The 27036-nt window shown below is 42.8% G+C and overlaps 1 protein-coding gene across 2 annotated transcripts in view; it reads left to right on the forward strand.

Annotated features, from left to right (window-relative positions):
- The window catches only part of GALC (galactosylceramidase), a 37085-nt gene extending 11050 nt beyond the window's left edge, over window positions 1-26035 (forward strand). The window contains exons 6-18 of one of the 2 annotated variants that reach the window (XM_053377539.1): window positions 653-691; window positions 3663-3790; window positions 10664-10819; window positions 11562-11686; window positions 12956-13083; window positions 14595-14684; window positions 15654-15743; window positions 17447-17591; window positions 18451-18631; window positions 20677-20837; window positions 22747-22823; window positions 23852-24181; window positions 24592-26035. In XM_053377539.1, the coding sequence (XP_053233514.1) occupies window positions 653-691; window positions 3663-3790; window positions 10664-10819; window positions 11562-11686; window positions 12956-13083; window positions 14595-14684; window positions 15654-15743; window positions 17447-17591; window positions 18451-18631; window positions 20677-20837; window positions 22747-22823; window positions 23852-23995 (1464 nt within the window). In that variant the 3' untranslated portion in view covers window positions 23996-24181; window positions 24592-26035. Of the gene's footprint in view, window positions 1-652; window positions 692-3662; window positions 3791-8627; window positions 8759-10663; window positions 10820-11561; window positions 11687-12955; window positions 13084-14594; window positions 14685-15653; window positions 15744-17446; window positions 17592-18450; window positions 18632-20676; window positions 20838-22746; window positions 22824-23851; window positions 24182-24591 lie in introns of both variants that reach the window. The other variant, XM_053377531.1, reaches the window with a different exon arrangement.
- Window positions 26036-27036: the final 1001 nt, after the last annotated feature.

Genomic DNA, 27036 nt, shown 5'->3' on the forward strand with positions numbered 1-27036 from the left:
TTGTTTTTTTGTCCTAGAACCTCAAGATCCACCAGTCAGAGCCTGGTACAAAAGACATACATTTCCTTTGTGTACACATTTATACGCAAACACACCCATCCTTTTTCCTACCTGTAACACTTGGAGAAGGTGCTGCAATTAAACAATTCTGAGCCCAGGCATTTGTTTTTACTACCAGACCTGCATTGAACTTATGTTTCTTCCCTCCACCCCACCCCAATTTTCACCCCACCCTCATTTCTGTTGTTGTTGTTGTTGTTGAACAGTTGGTAGTCAGAATTTGTTGCTCATCTACTTTTAATCACCCAGAGATTTACTAGTAGAGATTGCAGATCTTCCTTTAGGCCATCCACCACTGCCTGCCTTTCGTATCTGTGTGCATTATTACCACACGTTGGGCCAGGACAGAGAGCGTAGCTTCCAGTGCAGATCCTTAAGTCTGGACAGTTTCTTCTGCAGTATATCATACCTAGAGAAACCAGAGGCTTCATAAGTACTAGGAGCAAAACCTTAACCTGGTTCATGTGTAGCGCCTTTTGCCCTTCACGCTTAAGGTCAGCAAGCTCAGGCAGGGCATGCCAGGAATTGGATTTGAGTGTGTCTTCTCTTACCTTTGTATCACTTCTATTTTTTTTTATTTTGGTATTTTTAGATCTGGAATGAACGGTCTTTTAGCAGCAAATATATCAAGGTAGGTCAACTGATCAATTGACATCCATTTTTTAAATAATGCATTCTTAGCATGTATAACATCGAACTTCTAGCAGAATTCATCTAAGTTGTTGTACTAGTGCAACAGGATCTCTCCCTATGCATCCTCTCCCAATTTTGCTTGGACACATCAGAACAGCACAGCTGGTGTGTCTGTGTGTGCGTCTATGTGCGGAGAAGAGGGCAGAATGTCTGCACTGAAGCTTACCTTTATCAGCTTACCTACAGTTCTAGCCTTTTTTGTTTTTGTTCTGTTGCTAACGAGTGGCAAAGCTTCCTAAGGCAGTTGTAATGGATAAAGATGCATAGAAAATGGCTGCAATCCAAACATGCCCAGCTGATGCCTCCCAAATGCTTTGGACTACAATTCCCATAATCCCTGGCTGCTGGCCATGTTGATTGAAGCTGATGGGAATTGTACATCCGCTTGGGGAACACTGGGCTAGAGGGTCTCTAGATTCTCAGTGTTGGTTTTATTCTTTCTTCAGTGTCTGGCTGATACTATTGTTTATTAGTGATTAAGCCTTTTGCCTGTGCACATCGCCCCTTCACTCCTCCCTTTGAGGTGTGAGCAGGTCTTCAGTTAACCATAGTCTTCCATTTCCCCTGAACTGGGAAACAAGCCACGGTTTCGTGGAAACAAGCCATGAAACCATGGTTTAAACCTTCTGCTTGCTCAGCCATTGCATACAATGCATATTGTTTATTGACTAAGAGTGTCTTGCTATGCACGGCAAATTTAAATGAACCCCATTTTTGAAGACATGAAATGCTACTACTGTTATAATGTAAAATGAAGGGATATGTTAAAAGTGTGTATTTTGTGTGGATATCTGGTAGCAAGGGACTGCAGTGAAAGCTGTAAGTGACTGAATGCTCACATGCCCGAGCTGAACTGCGCTAGGAAAACTAGCATGGTTAAATTTGTCATTTACAGATGTGTCTCTTAAGCTAACTTGTCTCACTGGTACAGATTTATCTTTTAGAAATGAACATTCCTCCATTCTGTGAAGTAAGGTTTAACAGCAGCAATAATAGGCCAAGAACTGAAAGGTGGGAGGAACCACGTACTCTCCAGACATTGTGGACTATAAATCCCATCAGTTCTGACCATGACCCAATGCCTGTGCTAGCTGGGGCTGATGGGAGCTGGAGTCCAAGAGTATCTGGAGGGCCACTGGTTGTCCATCCTTGTTTTAGATCCGACATAGTGCCTTCCAAGACAACCCCATGTCTACTCAAAAATAAGTCCCATTGACTTCAGTAGAGCTTATTCCCTGGGAAGTACCGCCACCCGTAGGCATTCCCTCCATAACACGCACAGACATTTCCCTTTACTTTTTAGGAGGAAAAAAGTGAGTGTTATGGTGCAAAAAATACGGTATATAGGATGACAGTCTTATAGCAATGAAAAACGTTTTCTCTGTTATCAACTTATCCTCTTTTTAAAAACATTCATGGGATGCACCTTAGTTAAAGTTCAATTACAGTCAGTTACTAAGATGTGGAGGTATTATTAGTCCGCTTTATTAAATGTAGGATAATGGACATAACTCATGGGAAGTCTTATCTGTATGAGACAGAAATATTTCTTGAAGATTATCATCTTTTCTGTATGTGTAGAGTGGTTTATGTTGTATGAATGATTTCTGCATTGCATAAAACGGGAGATTGCAAGATTAACAATGAAGGAAATAATAGGGGTTTAAAAATGGAATTTTTTACTGATTCAGGCCAGATCATCTTCTCCCTCCCCTCCCCTTGTGAAGACCAAATTTGGCAGGTGGGGGGGGGGCTGCTCACCTCTCAGTCACCTGACATCACAATGATGTCAGTTACCCCTTCCACTCTGCACCATTTGGAATCATACAATGCAGGCAAATTCACAGCCCATGAAGTACCTTTCAAAGCACTACTCAAGACCTGACAATTGACTGATTGTCTGGTCTTGTGAAGTCTAATGCAAACCATTCTGCAAGACCCCATGACGGAGCGCTTTGTAGATGGTTTTGCAGACACCACATATTGGCAGCCCGTGCAAACCTATTTCAGCTGAGCCAGGTGTTTCCTTTCATCTATGGGGCAGGTAGATGTGGCCAAATGGGGAGACCTGGTGGGCCTAATCAGGTCTGTGGGTTGGAGGTTTCGCACCCCTGTTTTAAAACATGGTATTAGAAGCTGGCTGCTAAGTGAATGTAGGATGGAGTTCTCAAACACTTAATTGACTTCTGAGTTCAGAGTGTCGTGCCTGTTTAATGATAAGAATGGAGAGCTGCCAAGGATTTTCAAATCTCCAGCGTTTCTGCTTTCTCGGTCATTAACAATTCAGTTATTTTATTTTAGAATTCTTACATTATTTAAATTGGATGATGAGGTGCCTTAATGGGTGAGATTCAACAAATGAGTCACGTCTATTTGTGCAATGGGGTTTCCCTGCTCTCTGTGCATGTCCTGAAATTGGCTTGGGAGAACATCCAGAACAGTGTGTTGGAGGTGGCAGGTGTATCACCAGATGTACGGCAATTAGCTGTGCCTGATAGGTGGCTAAAAACGTGAAAAGTGACACCTGCCAAGGCACTCCCTTCAAGTTGCAGCCCTGGAAGTCCTTGTTTTAACAACAGGTTCCAGGATTAAGAACTGGTAATACATGAATAACTTGGGGAACTGGTAGCTTTGGAGCACAATTTAAAGCAGTAGTTATCCAAATGTTGAAAGTACATTTCATGTACATATCAGAAAGGGGCCAGGAAGAGAGAAAGCTCTCAGGTAAGGGTGTTCAGGATTCCATTTGAGAGCTGTGACACTCGGGCAGATTAACTGTGTGTGTAGAAGCCCAGCTCTTCCATCATTTCACAGCCCTCACACTTTAATTTGATCTGTTAAGATAATATCACACTCTCCCCATTGATGAAAGCTGTGTTATCTGTCAAGTAATGTCATCTGTTATCAAGGTACTGCGCAAAACCATGGACAGAGTGGGTTTAAGGAAGGTTGGCATCATTGCTGCGGATGGTGAATGGGACATTGCAAATGAGATGCTAGTCGATCCCTATCTTAATGACTCGGTTGAGATAGTAGGGTAAGTGTGGAAGCCTTGGGTAAAAATAATAATAATTTTATTATTTATACCCCACCTATCTGGTGATGGTGATTCCTTTGTGCCTTCAGTTCCATATGAACTGAAGAAAGTTTGGATCCACGTTTGACCATTAACTGAAGGAAATTTGGATCCAAGCTTGGCCATTTCTGCATCTCATACTTGAGCATAAAGTCCTTACTGCATGGGGCTATGCTGCCCCTTTTGCCACCTCTGCTCCTGTGCTTGACGTTGTGCATTTAGTGCAACCTGTCTAGTGTCTCTCTGCTGCTGCTGCTTATTTTGGTGTCTGCATCCTTTTTTATATATCTTCTACAGTCTTTTCAGTGGTGGTAGTGTGGTTTTGAAATACTCTCATTGTAGAAATCCTTCAGGCTCCCTCTCTGACCTTTCTTTTCTCTGAGCTGAAAACTTCACTTTCAACATGGTTTTAAAATTTAAGCAGTAATATTTTACTGCTTTACTGTATTGTTGCTGTATTGTTACTCTTTTTTCAGATTTCCTGATTTTTAATTTCATTTGTAGATGTCCTTTTAATGTGTGACTTTCCCTTGTTACATATGTATTCCCTTGTTACATATGTGTTCCATATTTCTTAGCTGTGAAATTCTTCTAGATGCTCTATGGGAGGAGGAACAGGGTATCCATTTCCTACATTTATTTATTAATCAAATTTGTACCCAGCCCTTCCTCCTGAAGAAACCTAGGAACCTAGCAAACAACATGCCGTGAAACACTTTAAAAACACCTTTAAAGAACTCCCATTCAAAGCTGAACTCAAAGGCATTTTGAAAGAGGAAGGTCTTCAGTAGGTGCTGAAAAAGACAACACCTGTTTAATATTCAAATTCATGTCATATACAGAAAATTTATGGCCATTTGGACATTACTAGTGACAGTCTACGCTTAAGATGCCTTTCCAACATGGAAATCCTCGTTTTAAAAAAGGATCGCCCAATAGATCGACACATGTTCAGACACTGTCGCCCTTGGGTTTGTGATATTTGCTACGTTTGTAAAATAAGCTTATGGAAGTGCCATCATTCCCTCTGTTTCTGATATTCAGGTATGAACACAATTGTTAGGTAGCCTAAACAACCCAACCCACGCATAAGAGGGAGGTATCAGCAGGCTTGTGGAGGAACACTATAATCTGCCGAAGTAGTAAGCAAGAACCTTAAGGAATATGCGGGGGATAACCCCACAAAGCAGCACAGTGGCAGTGGCGGAGCTAGCTGCTCGGGCACCCAGAGCAGCGCACATGCTGTGCACCCGGGGGTAGGGCGATTGTGCCCAGGGCATTGTGGCCCAGCCGGGGTGTGTGTGTGATTGGCACAGCCGCGATCGCCCCTGCCTCCCTGCACACCCCTGCACAGTGACCACTGAGCATGCTCTGTACCCATGGAATACTGGCTGGAATACACAACAATATTTTGCGGCAGCTCTTACTTTTGCATTTTTAAAAGCCATGTATATCTCTTGGGAGGAATTTAGAGAAATAAAAGTTCCTCTTCTGATGTACCCCTTAAGTAGGGGGCAAGCACTATTCTGAATGCGCTCACTAGGGGGCAAGCATCATTGAACTAAGTGAGGCTACATAGGGCTGGATCATAAATCTGTTTTGTGAAGGCTAATTAACCACTAAGCGAAAGCTACCCCTTTTAGCCAAACAAAAGAGTTATTTTAATTAGGGGATATTTATTTATATAGAAGAGGCTGGCTCCTCCTAATGGTGTCTTCATGCACCTGAATTTTGAAGATGATGAGGATGATGATGAAAATAATAATAATAATAATAATAATAATAATAATAATAATAATAATAATAATAAAATATATACCATCCTTCATCTGTAGACCTCAGGGAGGTTCACAACAAATTTGGGGCACTAATCAGGGCCACTGGTTTTCATATTACCTGTTCTGCAGAGTTGTCTAATGTTACTAAATTGCCACAGCAACAATTAACTCTCTGCTGACTAATTTAAAAGCAATTCAGCTGGTAGTCACATTTGACCCAATTGTGGATTCATTCAACAGGATTAATAATCTAGTTAGGTACACACACACAGTCAGCCCTCAGAAGAACTTAAGGATTTTCAAAATGATAACTTGCCATGGAATAACTTTTCTGATTGAAAAATGGTAGTCAGGCATCATAGGCAAGAGCACCTCAAGGCTTATACTAGGATGTGATTAGTGGCAGGCACTGTGTGTGGAATGATGCTGCTCACCTGACTTTGTTCTAGCTGAGTCACAGCTGCCTAAAGGGACAAGAAGGGGTGTTGTGGTGTTGAGGTTGGTGTGGTGCAAATGTGGTGGCGGAACCAGGCTAGTGCTCTTGCTCTTGCTCACATGTTTGCAATGTACTGATCTTTCCTCTGCCTCTCCATTCCAGTATGCAACAGCAACTCAGCTGGAGGGAGGTCAGGAGAGCAGCGCAGCCTCAACCCACAGCCTGCTACTGGGTGGTGGAAAAGATTGCCATGGATCATGTCTTGCTTTTCTGAAAATGCTCACTTAGGCCTCAGAGTAACCTCGTAGCTATGCAGATAGGCTTCCAAAAACTAGTCTCATGCAAAGTCCTCCTAACCTTGTTATTGAACAGGTTGTATATTGAAGCTTGTTCACGATAGGTAAACTGATACTATAACCATTTTTAAAAATGACATGCCTACTCCTAGGACCTTTGCTGTTAATTGTACAAGGAAATCAGGATTCTTAAATGCACCAGATTTTAGTGTCTTGCCTGTAGTTTCACGGTCTGGCTCAGTAAACACCACCTGCATTTTGTTTTAGATTGAGACAAACTCTGAAATAAGATGCAGTTGAGGCCATTTTCAACTTCTTAAGCTGTGTTTTTAAAAATGGGTTTGAAACTTGATGTAATTGGAACTCCCAGTATCAATCCTTTACATAAGGCGTCAGTGGGGAGCCCTGATCTGGATTGTGACCAGGAGCAAGAAGGGGGGATGGTTAGCTGTTACATAAGTGCATGAGTGTGGGCAAGCTGGTTCAAAAAATATACTCTTGACTTCCCTGTTATTTACACAGCGTAGGAAGCTGCCTTGTTATGAGTCAGACCATTGGACCATCTAGCTGAATGTTGTCTATGCTGCCTGACAGCAGCTCTGCACGGTTTCAGGCATCTTCCCTCCTAGCCTTACCTGGAGATGCTGAGGATTCATCCTGGGACCATCTGCATGCAAATCGGATGCTCTAGCCACTGAGCCTTTCCCCCTCCCTTCAGATTCTTCTGCTGCTGTTCAGAGAGACAACCTAGTGGAACGTTAGTGGTGTTTGAAAATAGAAATGTCCTCTGCTTGCCACCGCAGTGATGTTGCCTTGGGAGCCAAGTCTGTGTCTTGCCGCAAATTCACCATGGAGTGAATGAATGAGTTGTGAATGAATGAATGAGAATTGAAAATGGGTTTGGGCTTTAGTCGGGAGAGAATTTGCTTTTGTCCCCATAGCCATTGCAGTAACTGGCTTAAGCATAGAGGGCTCTGGTTGGGCTCCATAGAGTTTGTTCAGGAGGTCAGCTACTTGGATTGTAGAAACTCTGCTTGTGATAGTCACTTCTAGCATGAATGTTTGTGTGCACAGTAGGTGTTGAACTGGCTCTGTGTGTCCAGGAGACATCCCTATTGATCTTTTCTCTACTCCATACTGGAGGTGCACTCAATTGTCTTTCAAGACAGACAGATGCCAGCAACCATAGTAGCTCTTTTGTATAACAGCTAAGTTATTTTGAAGACCTTTTGTTTCAAAGAGGTTTATGGGTCTATTGCAGGTGATGTTGTTGTTTTAAGCTGCAAATCTTTTGAAAGAGGTATCAGTGTCTTTGCTGCAGCAGAATAACATCGCCACTTTGTTTCCCCTTGCATGTGTTCACAGGATGTCGTAGTTAGTCACTGAGCCCCTTGGGCTTGCTGATCAGCGGTTCAAATCCCCGCGATGGGGTGAGCTCCCATTGCTCTGTCACAGCTTCTGCCAACCTAGCAGTTCAAAAGCACACTAGTAGCTGCGGCTACTAGTAGGTACCGCTGCAGCGGGAAGGTAAACAGCGTTTCCATACACTCTGGCTTCCATCACTGTTCCGTTGCGCCAGAAGCGGTTTAGTCATGCTGGCCACATGACTCGGAATGCTGTCTGTGAACAAACGCCGGCTCCCTTGGCCTGAAGGGGAATACCCCATAGCCACCTCATAGTCACCTTTGACTGGACTTAACCATCCAGGGGTCCTTTACCTTTACCATGTTGGTCACCTGGGCTGTACATAAAGGTCTCCCGTGAGCTTTGTTTAATAGTGATATCTTACAGTCTGTTTATACCAATTCAATCCATCTTTGGTGAAGTTCTTGTCTGCAGTTTTTGAAACTCTACCATTTGTGCAGATGTCTCTCAGGGAGGTGAGGTACAGGTGATAAAATATTGGCGCAGAATAATAAAGCTGTAATTTGTGCCTTCTCCCACTGCTTGCTGATTCTTCTTAAAACCCAGCTTAAAGTAACATTGGCACACACATTCAAGCTTACACTTTAGAAGCTGCTAATATCCTGTGTCAGGGCTATTGCACAGAGAGACGGTTGACTTTGTTGATTATGTCTATCAATGGATGTGAATGAGAGCAGGGTCCTTTCTCTTGCTTCCCAAGATCAAATCTGAGAGCAGACTTTCAATTCCTGTTTAATACTCTAGCCTTCACCAGAGTGAAGCACATAATATGCCTGCTGTGTACCAAAAGAAGCACGGCAGCCTTGATTTTTGGAAAACGCTGTGTGTGGGAATACTACCTTTTCATCTCTTTATTTTCCAAGCTTTTAAGATACACTTTGGATAAACAAGAGCTGCAGCGGGTGAGGATCATAGCCAGCGATAATCTCTGGGAGCCAATTTCCTTTTTCATGCTGGTTGACTCTGAGCTACGTGAAGCAGTCGATATCATTGGGTAGGACATCTCTTCAAAGCTGATTTTTTCCACCCATAATCCCTTCTGAAAAATTCTGGCAAATGATGGGAAACAGCAACTTTGGAAAAACTTTCTGGAATATCAGCATAGCAGTTGCAAAATTTTGGCCACGTGCCTCTTTAGCAGCAATCCTGTACCAAGGGGAGCATGCGTTGTGCCCATCAGATGTTGGAATGCAACTCCCACCAGCCTCAGCCAACTTGGCGGTGGTCATGGCTCATGGGAGCTGTAGTCCCAATAGCATCTGCAGGGCAGCATGTTGGCTACCCCTGCCATACACATGGATCTGGGAGGATGACCCATTGTTGCAAAGATGGACTGACCTCTGATTAGACATCCATAGGATGCTTTCAGGGATACTGAACTATACACACACATTTATGTAATTGGAACATAACAATCCTTTCCTTTTCCTTTGCTCTGGGAAAAGGGGAGAGGAGAATTTGAGCAAAGAAGTTCCTCATTGCTTCAAATCATGCCACCCACCTCCCCAAGCTATTTCCCCTCCTTCCAAGATTCCAAATATGCTTGTAAGTCTAGATATACATTTGGTACTCTTTTGAAGAAAGTCTTTGCTCAAAATCACATCCTCCCAAAGCTGTTTTCTTTGGACAGTAGGGAGACCTGTCAGGCTCTACTTTCATGCAATTGACTGTAATTCATAGCGGTAGGTCTCCTTAGTTCTGGTTGTTCCCTTTTGGTAGAGTGAATGGTTGCCATGTAGATCTGATTTGATCAGCCTGATTAGCTCTTCAGTGAGTAAAATTTGCCTTGTGTATCTTTTTGAAACTGGTGATTGTGGAGATGGACTATATTCAGTTAAGATCTGAATCGTTTGTGTGTGTTGTGGGAGGTAAATTGGTGTGATTTAGGTTAAAACAATAAGATAACTGTAGTTCAAGATTTCAGAAGATAGAAAGTTCTTAGGGGTAGCTGCATGTTTCAGTACTTCCATGTTTCAAAATCAACTTGGCATGCCCAGAGTGAGGCAGGGTTCCCTGTTTTGAGAAACAAGAACCCCAAGCCCTGCTGTGTGGCACTATAGTCCTTAAGGTCTTTGACTTTGGGTCAAGCATGGCGGCTGAGAGTTAGTAAACCCATGCAGTTTAAATTCTGCCTCTGCTGTGAGCCCACCAGAGGCCGAGAGAGAGAGAATGGAGACAGTGGTAATGACTTATTTTGCAGGGTTTTTGCAAAGATGGATGAGAAAGTATACAAAGCTCTTTTGAGTGTCCAGAGTGCTATGTAGATGCTAAGTATTTATTTTTTTCCCTTCCAAGTTTTGAGATGTAAATTATTATTATTCAGTCTATTAGCCACCCTTCACCAGCAGGTCCCAGAGCTGGTTACAGCAGTTTAAAATTCAGTATTCAGAATAGTTAAATGGCAGTCTTTGGCAGAAATTAATAAATCCCTGACACTTTCAGGTTCAAGTATTTTGTTCTTCCGGGTCATGGACTTAACTGTGTATTGCATCCAAATGGATGATGCAGCCTGGCCTTCACCAACCCTGTGCCTTACAGACATCATGGACTGCAGTTTCCATCACCCCGACTGTTGGGCATTCTAAATGGCACAGATAGGAGCTGGATTTCACAATGTCTGCAAGGCAGCAGGTTAAGAGATGGCAGATGCAAACACACAGGAAAAAGATACCCAATTTCACTGGGTGATCAGTGATTTGTTAAATGTATTCTAGAGGTGTTTGGATCCTAATCTCTCCTCCATGGAGGAAAGGACTGATAAGAAGAACTACTGCAAAAGAAAGAAAGAAAAGAAACTACAGTTTTCTAGAGTTTAAACTTACTGCAACCAAGTGTATTTAGAGTCCTTGCTTTGAGTTAAAATGCACTTTGTCCTTGCTTTTTGTTTTTCAATATCCAGGGCTCATTACCCAGGAACGAAAACGGTGCCTAGTGCGTTGCACACAAAGAAGAAACTCTGGGCTTCAGAAGACTATAGCACTTTCAATGATGAAGTGGGGGCAGGTTGCTGGGCTCGAATCCTGAACCAAAATTTTGTGAATGGGAAAATGACATCGTACGTCTTGACTTTCAAAGAATTATAGATGTGTGTGTGTGTCTGCCTGTCTGTCTCTATCTATCTAGCAAGGTAGAATAAAACCTTGTCTAATTACCAGTAATTGGAAATGCTGGTTGCCAGGTTTGCATTTTTCAGCTAATGAAATCCCCGTGGACTTGAAACTTGTATTTCTTGACAGTCTGGTTCACTTTTATCCACAACAGAAGAAGTAGGCTCAAACACTTGATATTGTGGCCCAGATAAGTCTTAATTTCCCTCTTCACATGTTACCTCCAGTTGTTGTTGATGATCTGCATGATGACCTCTTGTTGGGAGAAAGACGGAGGGGAAATATGTCCCTGTTAATTCTCCTCAGTCTCTCAGCGGCTTTCAGTACCATCAACCATAGTATCCTTCTGGAGCGGCTGTCTGAGTTGGGGGTGGGTGGCACCCACTTTGCAGTTGGTCGGGTCCTGCTTGGAAGGTCATTTCCAGAGGGTGATGCTTGGGGAGTGCTGTTCGGCCTTGTAGAGTCTTCACTGTGGGGGTTCAATTTGATCCTCCTTGCTGTTTAACAAGTAATCTGGAATTTTGGAGTACGTTGTCAGCAATATACTGATGACATACGTTGAGCTACAGCCCTTTCTCATAGACAAATATATTCCCGGTATATTTATTGGTCTAACCATAGCATGCTAGACCAAATCTTTACATGATTCTCTTTATTAATTCCTGTCTTCTTTATCTCTATATCACATAGCACTATTGCTTGGAATTTGGTGGCTAGTTACTATGAAGATTTACCTTTCGGCCGGTGTGGTTTAATGACAGCGCAGGAACCATGGAGCGGGCATTACACTGTGAACCCCCCCATATGGATAACAGGTATTTTTTTTAGACAGAGCTTTTTGAAATGAGATGTATGTTTTTCAATTGTGGCTTTTCTAAGTTATTAAGGCCGCAGCACACTTCATTGGGCATACAAACTATTTAACCCAGCAGGGCTAACTTCTGCATAGATATGCATGGGATTGCACCGCAAATGTATTTTGAATTGCTGCTCTGTGATGCAATTTTTCAAACTTATTGGACAGCCTTTGTAGTAGTGATGTTCTTGGCAAGTTAACTAAGAGCTGGAAGGGAAAGGTTGTGGCATATTTGGAAATTAACTTGTTTGGGCGCAATAAGGGCCAGCTCAAGGCACGATCAGCATGATAAAAAATGCCACGTATTCATGCAATAATAATAATAATAATAATAATAATAATAATTTATTATTTGTACCCCGCCCATCTGGCTGGGTTTCCCCAGCCACTCTGGGCGGCTTCCAACAAAGAAGAAAAATACACTAAAATGTCACATATTAAAAACTTCCCTGATACACACATACATGCACATGTATTTACAGAGTAGCCCTAACTGTGGCTCAGAAGCCCTATTTAATTTAACAAGGTTTACTCCCAGGTAAGTGGAGTTAGGATTGCAAATTTTAGTAAGATTCCATGTTTCCCCCAGGGGGGCAGAACTAAGCAAATTCTCTCTGTGTGTGTTTGTGTATGTATATATATGTACATAGGGCCAGCTCTAGACATTTTGCTTTCTGTGGTGCAGCAGCAAATGATGCGTTTTCTATCCCTAAAGTACATAGTACCCAAGGCCAACCAAGTTATTTTGGTATCTGGGGCAGAAAATACTGCAAGTTCCTCTCCTGTCTTGTAAAAAAATCAACAATAAATACACAAATATTTCCTGCAACGATTTCATGTCACCCCAAATTGGCTGCCAGAGATGGCTGCATCACTCTGCCTAATGTTAGGGTCAGTCCCCACCTCTCTGCATCAACCTGTGTGTGTAGAGCTGGAGTCCCCAACATGGTGCCCATGAGCACCACAGTGCCCTCAGATACATCTATGGCACCTTCCTTGGGCCTCTGACCCTCCTGATTTTTATCTTAGTTTTGGAATTGGGGGATGTTTTGAGGGGGCGGGGGACTGTCTACTTTTTTCATTGTTTTCTTTTTCTCCCCGCTGGTGTCAGTTCTGTAAAAGCAAAAACCCTCAATGCAGTTTACAAAAAAGATAAAACTGTAGTAAAGTTATCAATAGAAAGAAAAAAACAACAACTTTCTTCTCTCCTTTTTCTGTTTTGACACAGCACACACTACCCATTTCACACAACCAGGCTGGTACTACCTGCAAGCCGATGGGCATCTGGAAAAAGGTGGCAGCTACGTGGCTCTGACTGATAGGCAAGGCAATCTCACGATCATCATTGAAACCATGGTAATGCTCTCTTAACGCACTCTGCCAATGTCTACCTAGCTCAGAACTGTATTCCAGCTATTTAAAACAATGGTGTTTTAAAGGTACCTGTGCTGTATGCTGGTCTGCCATGGTCCGTTAGATGGAACTGTGATTGGGAAGGGCCATCTATAAATCTCACCTCCTCTATGAATTCAGAAGCTGGCCTTAGATAACCTTCTGTCTCATAATCTCTGCCCCCACGCCTGCATTACAGGAGCCATTTGTAGTGACCTATTTTATAGAATTGTGGAAAGGCAAGGTAAAATTGGTGAACCTGCAGCCCTCCAGATGTTGTTGAACCACAACTCCCATCATCCCTGGCCATCATCCATGATGGTGGGGGTGCTGATGGGAGTTGTGGTTCAACCGCACTGGGAGGGCCTACTTCTTTCTCCCATCCCTGTTGTAAGGGTTCCTGGAATGACATACCTGAAGTGCTTTGAACACTGGTGACACAGTCATTCAAAGTATGACAGTCATAGCACTATTGAAGTTCATGGCACTTAACAAGGAATGTGAGGACCACAAAACAAGGTGCTTACAAAAGTTTATTTTTCTGCAGCTGCAGCTGGCTTGTTATTGCATGATCTTGAATGGAGTTTGTTCAGTGTGATCTATGACCTACTTCAGTTGCTAGCAATGCAAAGTTAGGTCATGTTTGTGCCAAGGTTTGAGACTTCTCAATGGAAGTTGCATGCAAGGAACTTTCCGATTGACTTAGGGCATCGATGAATGTTAGCCTAATTCCTAGGATCACCCCCCACTCCAAAAAAAGAAAGAAACACAACTTAGCACTTTGTTGCTGTGGGCAACAAACTGTGCACAGTTCCCAGTCTGGTCCTTCAGAGCAGTCCTGTTCTGATCCAGGGTTGATTTGATGTGGATTCAGGTCCTGGACTGAATTGGGGTCCTTGCACAGTCTTTAATTGGGGTTTAAAATCTTAATTAAGCTTGGGGTTGGAATGTGGGATGGGGTGGGGAGAAGAAGACACATGCAGGCAACTTACTGTCCCCCTTTGACCTCCCTATTGCTCCCCTTTTAACAGCCCCAAAGTGATCCAGGGTTGGCTTAACCCATTTTGGCTCAATTTTGGGTAGACCCAAATTGGCCCCGTTCAGGACCTGGAATTCAGCCAGAGTCAGCACATAGCTCCTAAGCAACACATGGAGGCAACACTGTATTGTTAATACAGTGGTACCTCTGGATGCGAACGGGATCCATTCCGGAGTCCCGTTTGCATCCAGAGCAGAATGCAACCCGCGTCTCTGCGTCTGCGTGTGCGCGGGTTGCGATTCGCTGCTTCTGCGCATGCGCGTGACGTCATTTTGAGCGTCTGTGCATGCGCGAGTGGTGAAGCGTAACCTGAAAACGCTCAACCTGAAGCAACTTTAACCCGAGGTATGACTATGTGATTCTTTTGAGTTTCAGATAATACATTGTCTTGAGTTGAGATGGTGGTTGATGTGAGTTCCTTGCTGTTCATTTTCAGACTCACAGCCACTCCAAGTGCATCAGGCCACCACTATCTCCCTACTTTGTGTCACCACAGAAAGCAACTTTCCATCTCAAAGGATCCTTTGTAAGTAAATGTCATACACTTAATTTGCTGCCTCTCACTTCTTTGTGCTGCCACTAATGTGCAATATATGTGCAGTAGGACATATGAAGAAAACAGAATCTTGGAATAATTGTGTGTGTGATACATATTTGTTATTTTGAAGTGTCTGTGTAGCTAGGCACCATATATAAATAATCCTACTTATTTTATACTCAGCCGATCACAGCTTTGGATCACTCATTAGTAGGTCTGTTCTGTATGATGCATTTTGTGTTTGTGTGTTATGGCACCTACCCTTCCACTGAATGTTGGACAGCTGCTGTCTCTATTGCCTTTTTGGCAGCAGCTGAAGACCTTTCTTTTTCAGCAGAGATTTGACTCGTACCAGATTTGAAATTGTTTTTAATATATGATATTGTTTGTATATATTTTCTTGTTAAATTGTCTTGAGATGTTTAATAAAAAATGGTTTTAAAAAGGGCGGACTTTGCCGCCACAGACTTACAATCTATGCATTCCTATTGAGTTGCCCACACAGCAGTTGTATATTAATAAATTAATATTAAAACAGTAGGCAGCTAGGTATTCTAGATCCATGGTGTTTGGTTATTGACACCAGCCCATGATCTTTTTGTGGGCCTTACATCTGCCAGGAGGAAGACTTCTACTTTGCTCTGGCATTGGGAACCTCTTTGACTGTAGCTCTCATAAACCTAATCCAGCATGGCCAATGATTTGGATGATTAGAGTTGTAGTTCAACAAAATCTGGAGGGCCACATTTGCCCCATTCCTGATTAAGCTGGAATCTACACACGTATAAAATCCATTGTGAAAATGCTTTTTAAAAAAATGCTTTGAAAAATACATTGAATTTGGCATAGCTCACTGTTGCCATCCAGTGTCACCTTTGTATATTGCACTTTACAACACATTCAGAAACCTAAAGGGTTTATAAGAAGACTCATGAAAGTTTTCTCCCCCTTCCTCAGAGCAAGCTGAAATCTCTTCACGTGTGGTATTCTAAACTTGAATTTAATTCTCCCAACTCCACATTGTTCCAGTCTCTTGGACCCATAAATGTAAGTGTGCCTTAATTTATTTACGAGATCACTTTACCCCATAAATGTCAGCTTGATTGCTTTCATCTGCTGAACTGGCACTGATTCTTGCCTATCCAGACATGTAGAAAGTTGACATGTCTTTTATCATTGACTGTAAATATTGTTTTAATGTTTTAAATGGTTGTTTTCAACTGCCCCCCAAAAAACTTTATTGTTTTATTCTTTTGTAAACCGCCTTCAGGTTTTATTACCATCAAGCGGTATATAAATCTTATAAAATTAATTAATTAATTTATAGCAAAATACTGCAGTCTTCAAGAAGAAAAAAAAATCCATGTTGCTTGTGATCTTTTCTCCAGGCCTATAAATAAAGGCCTGATGAGTCCTCAACATGCTAAATATTGATTCTGTTTCCTGCATAAACTCACTACTGTCCCAGGCCTGAAATGTAATGCATCACTGTACTTACCTATAATGCCTTGTATTGTTGCAGTAAAATGTTACATCCATAGGTTGTGGCTAAAGCTTAGTCTACCTGGTAGTGATAATCTGAAGCAGGACCATTTTGTTACCTTGCCGGTCCTAGGCTTGTACCCAAGATGAAAGATTTCACCTGTATTTCCCGCCTCTAGTCAGCCACTTGTGCATCATCTCTCTCTCTCATTTTTATTAAATTTTCATCTAATGACTTCCCTTCTTCTCTTTCCATGATTCATTTTGCCTATCTTACATCCCTGCATATTTTACAATAACCATTCGAATCGGTTTTCCACTATTACGTCTATCAATATTATGTTGCCAGCATTTTGAGCTGTACACAGTTATTTTCCATATACTCAATAAACATTTTCCAATCTTCTTTTAATGTATGTTCTTCTTGCTCTCTTATTCTATATGCCAAATCTGCAAGCTGTGCGTATTCTGTCAACTTAAGTTGCCAATCCCCTTTAGATGGGACCTTGCTCACTTTCCATTTTGGAGCTAACAAAACATGGGCCGCAGTTGTTGCATACATAAATAACCTTTTCTGATACCTGAAGATTTCAGTCTGGGTTATCCCCAGCAGAAAGGACTCTGGTTTTTTTTTTGGGGGGGGGGGGAGTAATTTTAAACATTTTTTTCAGTTCATTATAAATATTTTCCCAAAATTCTTTTACCTTTTTACACGTCCACCACATGTGAAATAATGTTCCCTTCACCTCTTTACACTTCCAGTACCTATCTGATTCTGTCTTGTAAATCTTGGTAAAGAGAGCCCTGACCATTAGGTCCAGTCGTGACCAACTCTGGGGTTGTGGCGCTCATCTCGTTTTATTGGCCGAGGGAGCCGGTGTACAGCTTCCGGGTCATGTGGCCAGCATGACTAAGCCGCTTCTGGTGAACCAGAGCAGCACGGAAACGCCATTTACCTTCCTGCCAGAGCGGTACCTATTTATCTACTTGCACTTTGACGTGCTTTCAAACTGCTAGGTTGGCAGGAGCTTGGACTAAGCAACGGAAGCTCACCCCGTCGCGGGGATGCGAACTGCCGACCTTCTGATCAGCAAGCCCTAGGCTCTGTCGTTTAACCCACTGTGCCACCTGCGTCCCATCTTGGCCAGCCTACTTGGAGTTAAATGCCATCTATGAATCATTTTCAAATAGTTCTCTTTCAAAGAATAACATGCTATAAATTTCAAGTCGCTTTTCCAAAGTTTCTTGTGCATCCTTTCTCCACGCAGGTTTCCGAAGGCGTGTTGACACTAAATCTGGGTCTGGATGAGGTCTATACTTTGACAACCTTGACAGCAGGCTTTGAGAAGCCTTTTCCGGATCCTCCTGCATCCCAGCCATTTCCTTCCGATTACAAGGATGATTTCAATATCCGTAAGTAACACTTGGAAGTCATTTTTTGGGTTTGGGAGGTGGGATAGGACATTATCTGGTGGCCCCAGGCTAGCACAGGATCCTTATCAGTAGTATTAATTCTCAAGCATATGTGATTAGAAGCCTGCTTTAAAACAAATGTTTGACCTGGGGAGTATCCAGCATACTGTATACTCAGTGGACATTCAAGTTTCTTTTTGTGGAGCTTCAGCTTCAGGAAAGACTTCTGATCCCCAAAGGCAGGGGTGTTAGAACCTCAGGTCTGGGGGCCAATTGCAACCCACAGCCCTGGCTCCTCTGTCTGGCCCTCTCGATTCTCCGCAGACACACACCTCCCTGGCTCTGTTTGGACCCTGAGCATTTCTGCCTGGCTGTGATGTGTCTGATAAAGCCTTTTGCTTGACAGGGTTGAGGATGGAGGGGAAAGTGTGAGTGTGTGTAGAAGGTAGCCTACTTTGCAAAGGTAACGTTTCCATGTGTGGCCCCGCATGCCGCTGCCACGTGGTCCTTGGAAGGTAGACCAGAAAAAGGATGTGGCTCCCAAGTTGTAGAAGTTTCCCTAGCTGCAAGGTCAAAAACAGCCATCCGTGTTGAGATTTGCATCCAGTGCCGGAACTGCATGCAGGTTAGGATTGAGGATCCTGCATGGGCTTCAATTCCTGAGAGGCTTTCAGGTGTCCTCTTCAACTTGGATGACCCTAATGAAACACTCAGTTTGTTACCAAATTGGGGGGATGTCAGCTCTGTGCCAGGTTCTGCCTGCTGCGTCCCTGGTGTTGCAGTGGCGCTGAGAGAAGCTGTCACATCTTCTTTCGTAGTGCAGGCGGGTGAAATAACGAGCTTTCTGTTCTCCCAACAGGCAACCCGCCTTTCAGTGAGGCCCCAAACTTTGCCGATCAAACTGGGGTGTTTGAGTACTTTGTAAACGTTTCTGATCCTGGGGAGCATGTCTTCACCCTCCGACAGGTGGTGACGCAGAGGCCTATAACCTGGGTTATTGAATCAGAGCATCCCATCAGCATTATTGGCAACTATAAATGGTATGTAATTAAACGCAGTGCAACCCGCTGAATTTCCAGCTTGGTGCAAAGTTGCAGTGGAATCCAGTAATTGCACTGATTTTGTTAGCTGCGGTATGCAGATTTGAACATCAGTGAATGCAAAAGGGCATCCCTCACCCATTAATTGCAAAATGTCTTTCTTTGCTGGGTTTTTGTGGTCGCATAAACCAGGTGCTGCACGGCGACGTACAGTATTTAATGTGATTCAAGGCTGCCACCTGCTGTTGTCCTAGCATAATTACGTGAAAAGAAGCTGATGGAAATCAAGGTGTTGCAGAAAGTGATTGTATGAGCATGCATGGTTGAACGTAAAAAGAAAACTGCCTTAGATTGTGTGTTTGGAAATCGGAGTGTTACAGGATTGTGAATGAACTATGGTTCTGAGTATTACTTAGTACTCATTTTATCTCTTAAGTACTGGAGCTCTGTGCTTATAAACGTGCTGCAGTCCCTGCAGTTTAGTTTTTCTTATCAATTTGGTTTTTTGCTCTGTAATAAAGATGCTGGGTTGTATTCAGTGACGTCACTGCACGATTGGAACAACTACTGCTCACACAACAGAACTTACCGTTCTCTTTCCTCCCCGTTTGCCCCCCACCCTAAAAAAAAATTGCTCTTGGGTTTCCCTAACCCTCTGGAATAGATTTAGTAGGTGAGGAGGAGGAGAGGAAGTGGGTGTTCAATTTTACAAGTGATAATCATTTTGATGGCATAATAATGTAATTGGATACAACAGGTCTTTTTTTCAGGGGGTACTCAGGGGTATGCAGTACTGGCACCCCCCCTTGGTAAAAAGTATGGCACTTACTGTAACAGCTTCGTGGTGAGTACCAGCACCTATTTTTCCACGGGGGGGGGGGAGCACTGGCTACAACTCCATTTGAGGGTGGCTTACATATAAAAACAAAAAGAAGTTGGCTAGGTGCCTCTATTCCTTTCCTAACTTCTTCCTCCACTCCCTGGGATTCTGTTATTTGCCCTGCACAGTCGTTTTGTTGCTCCTGCTCCCATGGAGTTATGCCAGGCTAGCAAAGAAACACAGTGGTGCATATCACTTCTGGCAGGGATGGCACAGCTGGGATAGCAGAGGAATGGACAGTTGTACTGGGTGCCTCCTTGGGTGTGGTTGCTGTTCACCTTAAGCAGTTGCATCTATGCTGCTCTTGGAAAATGATGTGTGTGTGTGGGGGGGGGAATAGTCAACCTCTGTTGTGCCAGAGTACTGATCCAGATTCCACCTCTCCCACCAGCTGCAGTGTATAAATACAAAACAAGTTCAGGAACAACTGTATTATAATTACCGTATTTTTCGCCCTATAGGACGCACTTTTTCCCCTCCAAAAATGAAGGGGAAATGTGTGTGCGTCCTATGGGGCGAATGCAGGCTTTCCCTGAAGCCTCGAGAGCAAGAGGGGTCGGTGGGCACCGACCCCTCTCGCTCTCCAGGCTTCGCGGACCTCTCTGCAAGCAGCGGGAGTGCTCCCGCTGCTTGCGGAGAGTTGCCAGCATGCTGAAGCCTGCGTGCGCTGAGATCAGCGCGCCCAGGCTTCGCAGACCTCTCCGCAAGCAGCAGGAGCGCTCCCGCTGCTTGCGGAGAGTTGCCAGCATGCTGAAGCCTGCGTGCGCTGAGATCAGCGCGCCCAGGCTTCGCGGACCTCTCAGCAAGCAGCGGGAGCCAGCGCTGGGCTCCCACGGCTTGCAGAGAGCTGCCTGTTTGGGGGCTGGGGTCGGGGGAAGCTTGGGCCTCTCCCGCCCCAGCCCCGCGCCTGGGGGGGGAAAAATAATTTTTTCCCCTTTATTTCCCCCCCAAAATCTAGGTGCGCCTTATGGGACGGTGCGTCCTATAGGGCGAAAAATACGGTATTACAATATGTTTATTTATTGATACTCTGCCTTTTTCTCTGACAGAGATTTGTGCATACATGTCCTTAAATAGAAGTGGTTGGAATTTTTCTTGTTGTTGGAAGACTAATGCCAAAACTGACACTTTTCCAGCGCTTAGAACTGCATTTGTCTTTTTGCAGGGTAAACCTAACGATAACTTGCGACATTTACATAGAATCAAATTATGGAGGTGCATTCATTGCGGGAAGAGTGAACAAAGGTGGGATATACACCAAAGCCGCTAAAGGCATTTTCTTCTGGGTATTTCCTGACGGTACATACCGAGTTACAGGTGATCTCGGTGAGTATCCTTTAAAATGGATTTTGCATGCTTAATTAAATAGTTGCAGCTTATCCTGCAGTAGGTAATGCAGAATGGCATTTCTAAGGGTTTGAGGCTTGCACGGCAAATCCATTATGCAATAGTTCCCTTACTTGTAATTGCTGTTTTCTGTTGGGTGTCCTCCGCCACCCCTCATTTGATTTTGATTTCAAACCAAGGTGCCTTGCTAGCTTATCAGATAATAATGATAACTGGCACAGAGCAATCAAAGCGAAACTTTTTCAACCAAAAACTGTTCTGAATGGTTCTTATTCGCAGCGTTAAATGCTCAAGTGTAGAAGGAGGGCCAGCTGCTTTAGAATATTGAAAGTGTTTCTAAGTGGTTTAATATTTTTTGAAAAAATCCCTAAGTAGCATACAAAACAGACAAAAATAATAATAACGCACTATCAAAAAACAAAACGAAACCCAGGAACTTGGTAAGAACAGGGTCCAATCTGGTCAGGAAGGCATCTGCCTCCCAATTTTTTCTTAAGATCTCAGGTGTGAAATTGCTGATCTTTGAACAAATATTATTATTATTATTGCTTTAAAACATTTATAAACCTGCTTAATCTCTCAAACAGTATACAGAAATACCAACCTTCAAACAGTAAAAACACATGCAAAAATAAAAAGCAGTAGAATAGTATTATAAAAGTGGATGAAAAACAGAAATTCAGTAATAAATAAGGTGTAGCCTTAGGGGTCAGGGAGCACCTGGGCAAAAATATGTCCTTAGAAGATACCTGAAGCAACTGATGGCTGATGCTTCATGCATGGCAGAGGAAAGGGCACAGTGTAGGCGCAAATTTCAGGCCACCACGCTGTGATAGTCTGTTGGGTGCGCTGCTGTGAGTAAAATATCAAGTTGCCTTTTGCTTGATCAAATGGATGACTTTAGAGTCCATGGCCTACAAGGCCTTTGTACAAAGGTGTTGGTTTTTTAAAAACAAACAAGCAAACACCACAATCTTAGATCTAGGCTCTAGAGGTTTGAAAGCTTGAAGGCATGTGCATAGGCTCTCAAATAGTGTGCATGTTCGGAATGGCAAATAATGTAGCTGCTCTAAAGAAGAGCCATTTTTGTGTAATGGCTAGGAGTTCTTGTGATTGTAAACGCTGTGGCAATATGCTAAAAACAATGAATTCTGTTTTCCCACTGCTTACTAAATTAGTCATGGAATCTTAAGAGTTTTAGAGCTGGAACGGATCCCAACCTCCTGCAATGCAGGAATCTCAGCTAAAGCATCCATGACAGAACCATCTAACTTCTGATTGGAAACCTCCAAGGAAGGGGAGTCCACAACCTCCCGAAGGTGACAATTCATCAGTTTGTCCCATGTAGTCGATAGCCATTCACTGATGGAAGAAGGAAAATTAATCTCCCCTCCTTCCCATTTAACAGCAATCCAAATGAGCTACTGTTTCGAGTAATGAACAATAATTACTTAATCTTCAGGTAGACTATTATATCTAACATAACAGGACAGAATAAGCACTGGGCCTAAAGGAAAATCATTTGCTGTCATGCTTCCAATTTTATTTGCAATAGAGTTCCAATGCAGTGGTACTTTGAGTTACAAACGCCTCAGGTTACAAACGTTTCAGGTTACAAACTCCGCTAACCTGGAAGAGTTACCTCGAGTTGAGAACTTTTCCCGGGATGAGAACGGAAATCGTGTGCCGGCGGCGCAGTGGCAGCAAGAGGCCCCATTAGCGAAAGTGGTGCTTCAGGTTAAGAACAGTTTCAGGTTAAGAACGGACCTCTGGAACAAATTAAGTTCGTAACTAGAGGTACAACTGTAATGTATAATTTTAGGGCATGTCCCAAATAAAGAAAATGTTCTGAAGCAGCTTTTTCTTCTTCTTCTTCTTCTTCATGCAGGTGGAGAAGAGGTCTTGATGAAAGGACTGTCTGGTGTGCGAGCCAAGGCATGGCATACCCTCACTCTGATTCTTACGGTAAGCACCGAACCTGGAGCATAAAATAAGATTCATTTTGACTGATAGCAAGGGGTGGCATTTAAACTGTTTAGAGTTCTAAAATAGTTATAAGCCTAAAATAGCTATAATTTAATTTGCTATGAGAAGTATTAACCCTGATAAATATTGATGACCTGCTAATACTACTTGTCCGTCATAACAGGTGGAACCTACAATGAAAATGCTGCAGTGCAGAGTGTTTTAGTTCAGGGTTTCAGCCAGCCAAACCTCTTTTCAGGGTATTCCATTCCATAGCCACTAAGCAGGCTTTGTCCTCCCTGGACTGTTTTGCTCCACCCCGCTCCCTCTGCAGAAACCTTAGTGTACCTGGAGCATTCTCATCTTGTATGTAGATGATGGTGTTTTGGCTATATAAGGATCCACACTTGGAAAACCTGCTTTGCTATCAGTATATAGGATTTTCCAGAGGTGCAGCCACGCTAGTCTCTTGCAGCAAAAACAATGAAAGGCAGAACATATCCACCATGGCCATTGATAGCCATATCCTCCATGAATTTGTCTGGTCCTCTTTCTCAAGCCATCCAAGTTGGTGACCATCACTAGAAGAAGAAGAGGAGTTTGGATTTGATATGCCGCCTTTCACTCCCTTTAAGGAGTCTCAAAGCGGCTAACATTCTCCTTTCCCTTCCTCCCCCACAACAAACACTCTGTGAGGTGAGTGGGGCTGAGAGACTTCAAAGAAGTGTGACTAGCCCAAGGTCACCCAGCAGCTGCATGTGGAGGAGCGGAGACGCGAACCCTGTTCACCAGATTACGAGACTACCGCTCTTAACCACTACACCACACTGGCTCACTACTGATTGTGGGAGCAAATTCCTTAGCTTAACTAAAACTGAATGGGCATTGGGAAACACACTTGGATGTCTTTCACTTCAACTCACCTTGCAAAGCAGTTTCCAGATAGCTTTGCAGCCCTCGTTCTTGACCAGTTTACTGAAATCCAGATCAGACCCTGTGCATTAATGTTCTCCCCTTACTTTTGACAGGGCACCAATGCGTCTGGCATGTTAAATGGCAATCCTCTCTGGGCGAACGTCACCACAACAGATCCTGGAAATGGATGGGCAGCTATTGGGACTCACACTTATGAATTTACACAATTCGACAACTTTCATGTTCAGGCCAACTGAGACGCCCGTCATACTTCAACAAGTCAATTCTTGACTCCTTTTAACTTGAGCCAGTTTCAACCCCTTTGCCGTTGTCATTTTGTAATTGACATTGGTACGAAATTTTTGTTTCGTTTCCCCTGCAGCTTTGGGGAACGAATTCAGCTTTCTTCTAAAGTTGAAATGTGTTTGTGTCATCCTAATTAGGTGTCAGGACTGGTCGTTGTCCTCTTCAGATCACCACACAAATGCTTCTTGTTCTTTTATAAAACTTTTTATTGCGTATTAACAAAACCTTCTTATAAACGGTTCTTAAATATTATTCCTCAGAGTCACTTCTTTCAGATACCTTCTGAGCTCTGCTTCTCCATGACCAGCCACTCTCAAAATGGCGAAGGCGCCTTTCCCTTCGCTTTCCCGCTCTTTTTTCTAACCTCCTGGCTAGAGCTGGCTAGAGCTAGAACTTAACCCTTGCCTTTCCTGGGAACAGCCGGTCCCTCCCTGTTGTTCCTCTTGCTCTCTTCTCTTCAATTCACTGCTCTCCTCCCCCCCTTCGGGAATGCTTTCTCCCTCTGGGAAACTGGAATCTTCTAACTCTAACTCTTCCCTGACATTAGGGTTTTCTCAGAATTCAGTTTTCTCTCTTGGCAGAAAGAATTAGTTTCAGAAAGTCTCCCTCTGTCCCCTCACCCCCTTTTCTTTTACAAAGTATAAACGGAACTGGAGCAGAGTCCTTGTTGTTTCATTGGTGGGAATTGTGACTGTTTAGCCTCATTTTAAGAAATGTGCAACAGAGACCTCAGAAAACTGCTGTTTTCAACTGTTTCAAAAGCTATAAAGTCCATTTCTTTTCAGAAGTGCCTGGTGTATCTGGCTGTTATGAAGTGCTGTGAACTGAAAGATCCTTTTGCCTCTTTCGTACTTTATTTGAGGTGATGGAATAAGGGACTCAATGGATTTAAATGTCTCCTTCCAGGAAATGAAAGGTTTCACTCCTCCTCTTCTAAAGTCTTAATTCATATATCTGTTTTTAATGAAAAGCCAGCTGCTAGCTGGTTTCCTTATGAAGTGCCTTATTTTAAACTACCTCTGCTAATGGCACTGTAGCAAATATGTCGATGGTGCTTGTCACTGTTCGAAGGTTTGATAACCCCACAACTTGCCTTGCCTCTTTGAGCTTCTCTTCTAAGCTTGTCTGCCTCTTTCGGTAAATGGAAGGGGGAAAGCATCTGTAAAAGTAATATGGATGAAAAATCAAGGGAGAATGTTTATCCCCACCCTCATGATCCTAAGAGCCAATTTGCACAAGTCAGTTTGAGAGCACTTGAAGTTGCCAAGCTTTCAGCCATGCACCATTTGTGGGAATCACAACCTCCATATGGGTCAAGTTAAATATGTGTCCTGCAAGGAGAAAATAGCTCGTACAAACAATAACTTTGCATGAGTCCAATTGCAACTTTATTGGTGACCAGAGAAATCACCCTGAACTGTCCTTGAGACATGTAATGCTTGTACTGACTGCTAATCTATGGTGGCAAATTTCAGGCTTGCAGGATATGGTAGAGCTATGAGGTTCACCAGCTAGACATGGGTGCAAAGTAAGGAAAGTGATTGTGGAGACAGAGACAGGGTTTTTTGTCAGCTGGAACTCAATTCAGACCAAATTCAAAAGTGCAGATAAAGATGTTCCTTATAGCATTTCCTTCTTGATGGGCTTTGACCATAAGCAATGAAGATGTAAGGTCATGACTGATTGGCTGCATTTATTCCAAAGATTTCTCTCCCTTTTTGAGCTAGGGCAGATAATTTCTATTTTTGCATTGTGTACTAAATGTAGCATAATCACAATATTTGTTTCTTATTAATTTATTAAATGGTAGACTTTAAAGTTGCTCGGTTTGTGAATGTTCTCAACAGGTTAATGTTTGCTGAATGTTTGGACTTCTCATGATTCTTAACAAGAATTGCCTTGATGTTACAGCGAAAAGCTGGCATATGGTGGCTGACTACCACAAAGCCTAATGTTTCAAACTGGAAAAATAAATGCTGCTTTAAAACCTTTATATATATATACGGTACTGCTTTAAAAATTGTCGCTTTTTCTGAAGGTTCAGAGGTAAGCTTTCCTCTTTTGTAGAGTCTGATCTCAAACCCAAAGAGGCTTGTATTTTCACAGCCTCCTTCACTAAATAGGAATATATGCTGAAGGGTTTCACCACATGTGTGGTCTGCATTTTACAATGACTGAGCAATAAATCATATATTGGCAACACAATTAAAATAAAAACAAAATCAGTTGGAAATATAGGAACACTTTGAAGAATATCCAGATTCTTGTCCACAAGAGGGAGCCCCATCCAAATCTACTGGGTCTTCAGGTCTAGCCTTAGAAGTTGCATTATTTGGATAAAGCATACAGTGATTAACATTTTGGCAAAATCTCCTAAGCAGTTTACACACACATATACAAAAAATGTGCAAACAGAAATCAAGATAACAACAAACATGGTAGGATATTACAAACAGAAATCAAAATACAAGAGGTACATTAGAAAAATGTCTTCATTTAAAATAACATTCAGCAGCTGCACGGAATAAAAGTGGGAAGTCCGTATCACCTGTTTTTCATCTTGTATTTGTTCAGTGTAGGTGTAGGTAAATCAGTGTAGCAGATAGCATTTTTATTGAACAAAATTTATGTACCACTTGATTATAAGAGAAACTATGAGTGGTTTACAAAAATACAAAATGAAACATTACAATTACCAACAAACACTTAAATTGAGTACGTAGAAGCATTCAAAATATGATTGAAATAAAGAGGAGCTAAAAAGAGATAAAACACATGTAACTTCTCCATGTCTAGGTAAGCTTGCCTAAACAAAAATGCTTTAAGCAGGTACCAAAAAAGAGTACAGTGAAAGTGCCTGCCTGATATCAATACACAGAGAGTTGCAAACCGTAGGTGCTGCCACACTAAAAGATTGATTTATGAGGAACCTGTAGCACTGCCAGTTCTGGAGACTCAGGTGGTTGGCAGGGTATATGTGGTTTAAGGCGAT

Source organism: Podarcis raffonei, chromosome 1, assembly GCF_027172205.1.
Source record: "Podarcis raffonei isolate rPodRaf1 chromosome 1, rPodRaf1.pri, whole genome shotgun sequence".
Taxonomy (NCBI): domain Eukaryota; kingdom Metazoa; phylum Chordata; class Lepidosauria; order Squamata; family Lacertidae; genus Podarcis; species Podarcis raffonei.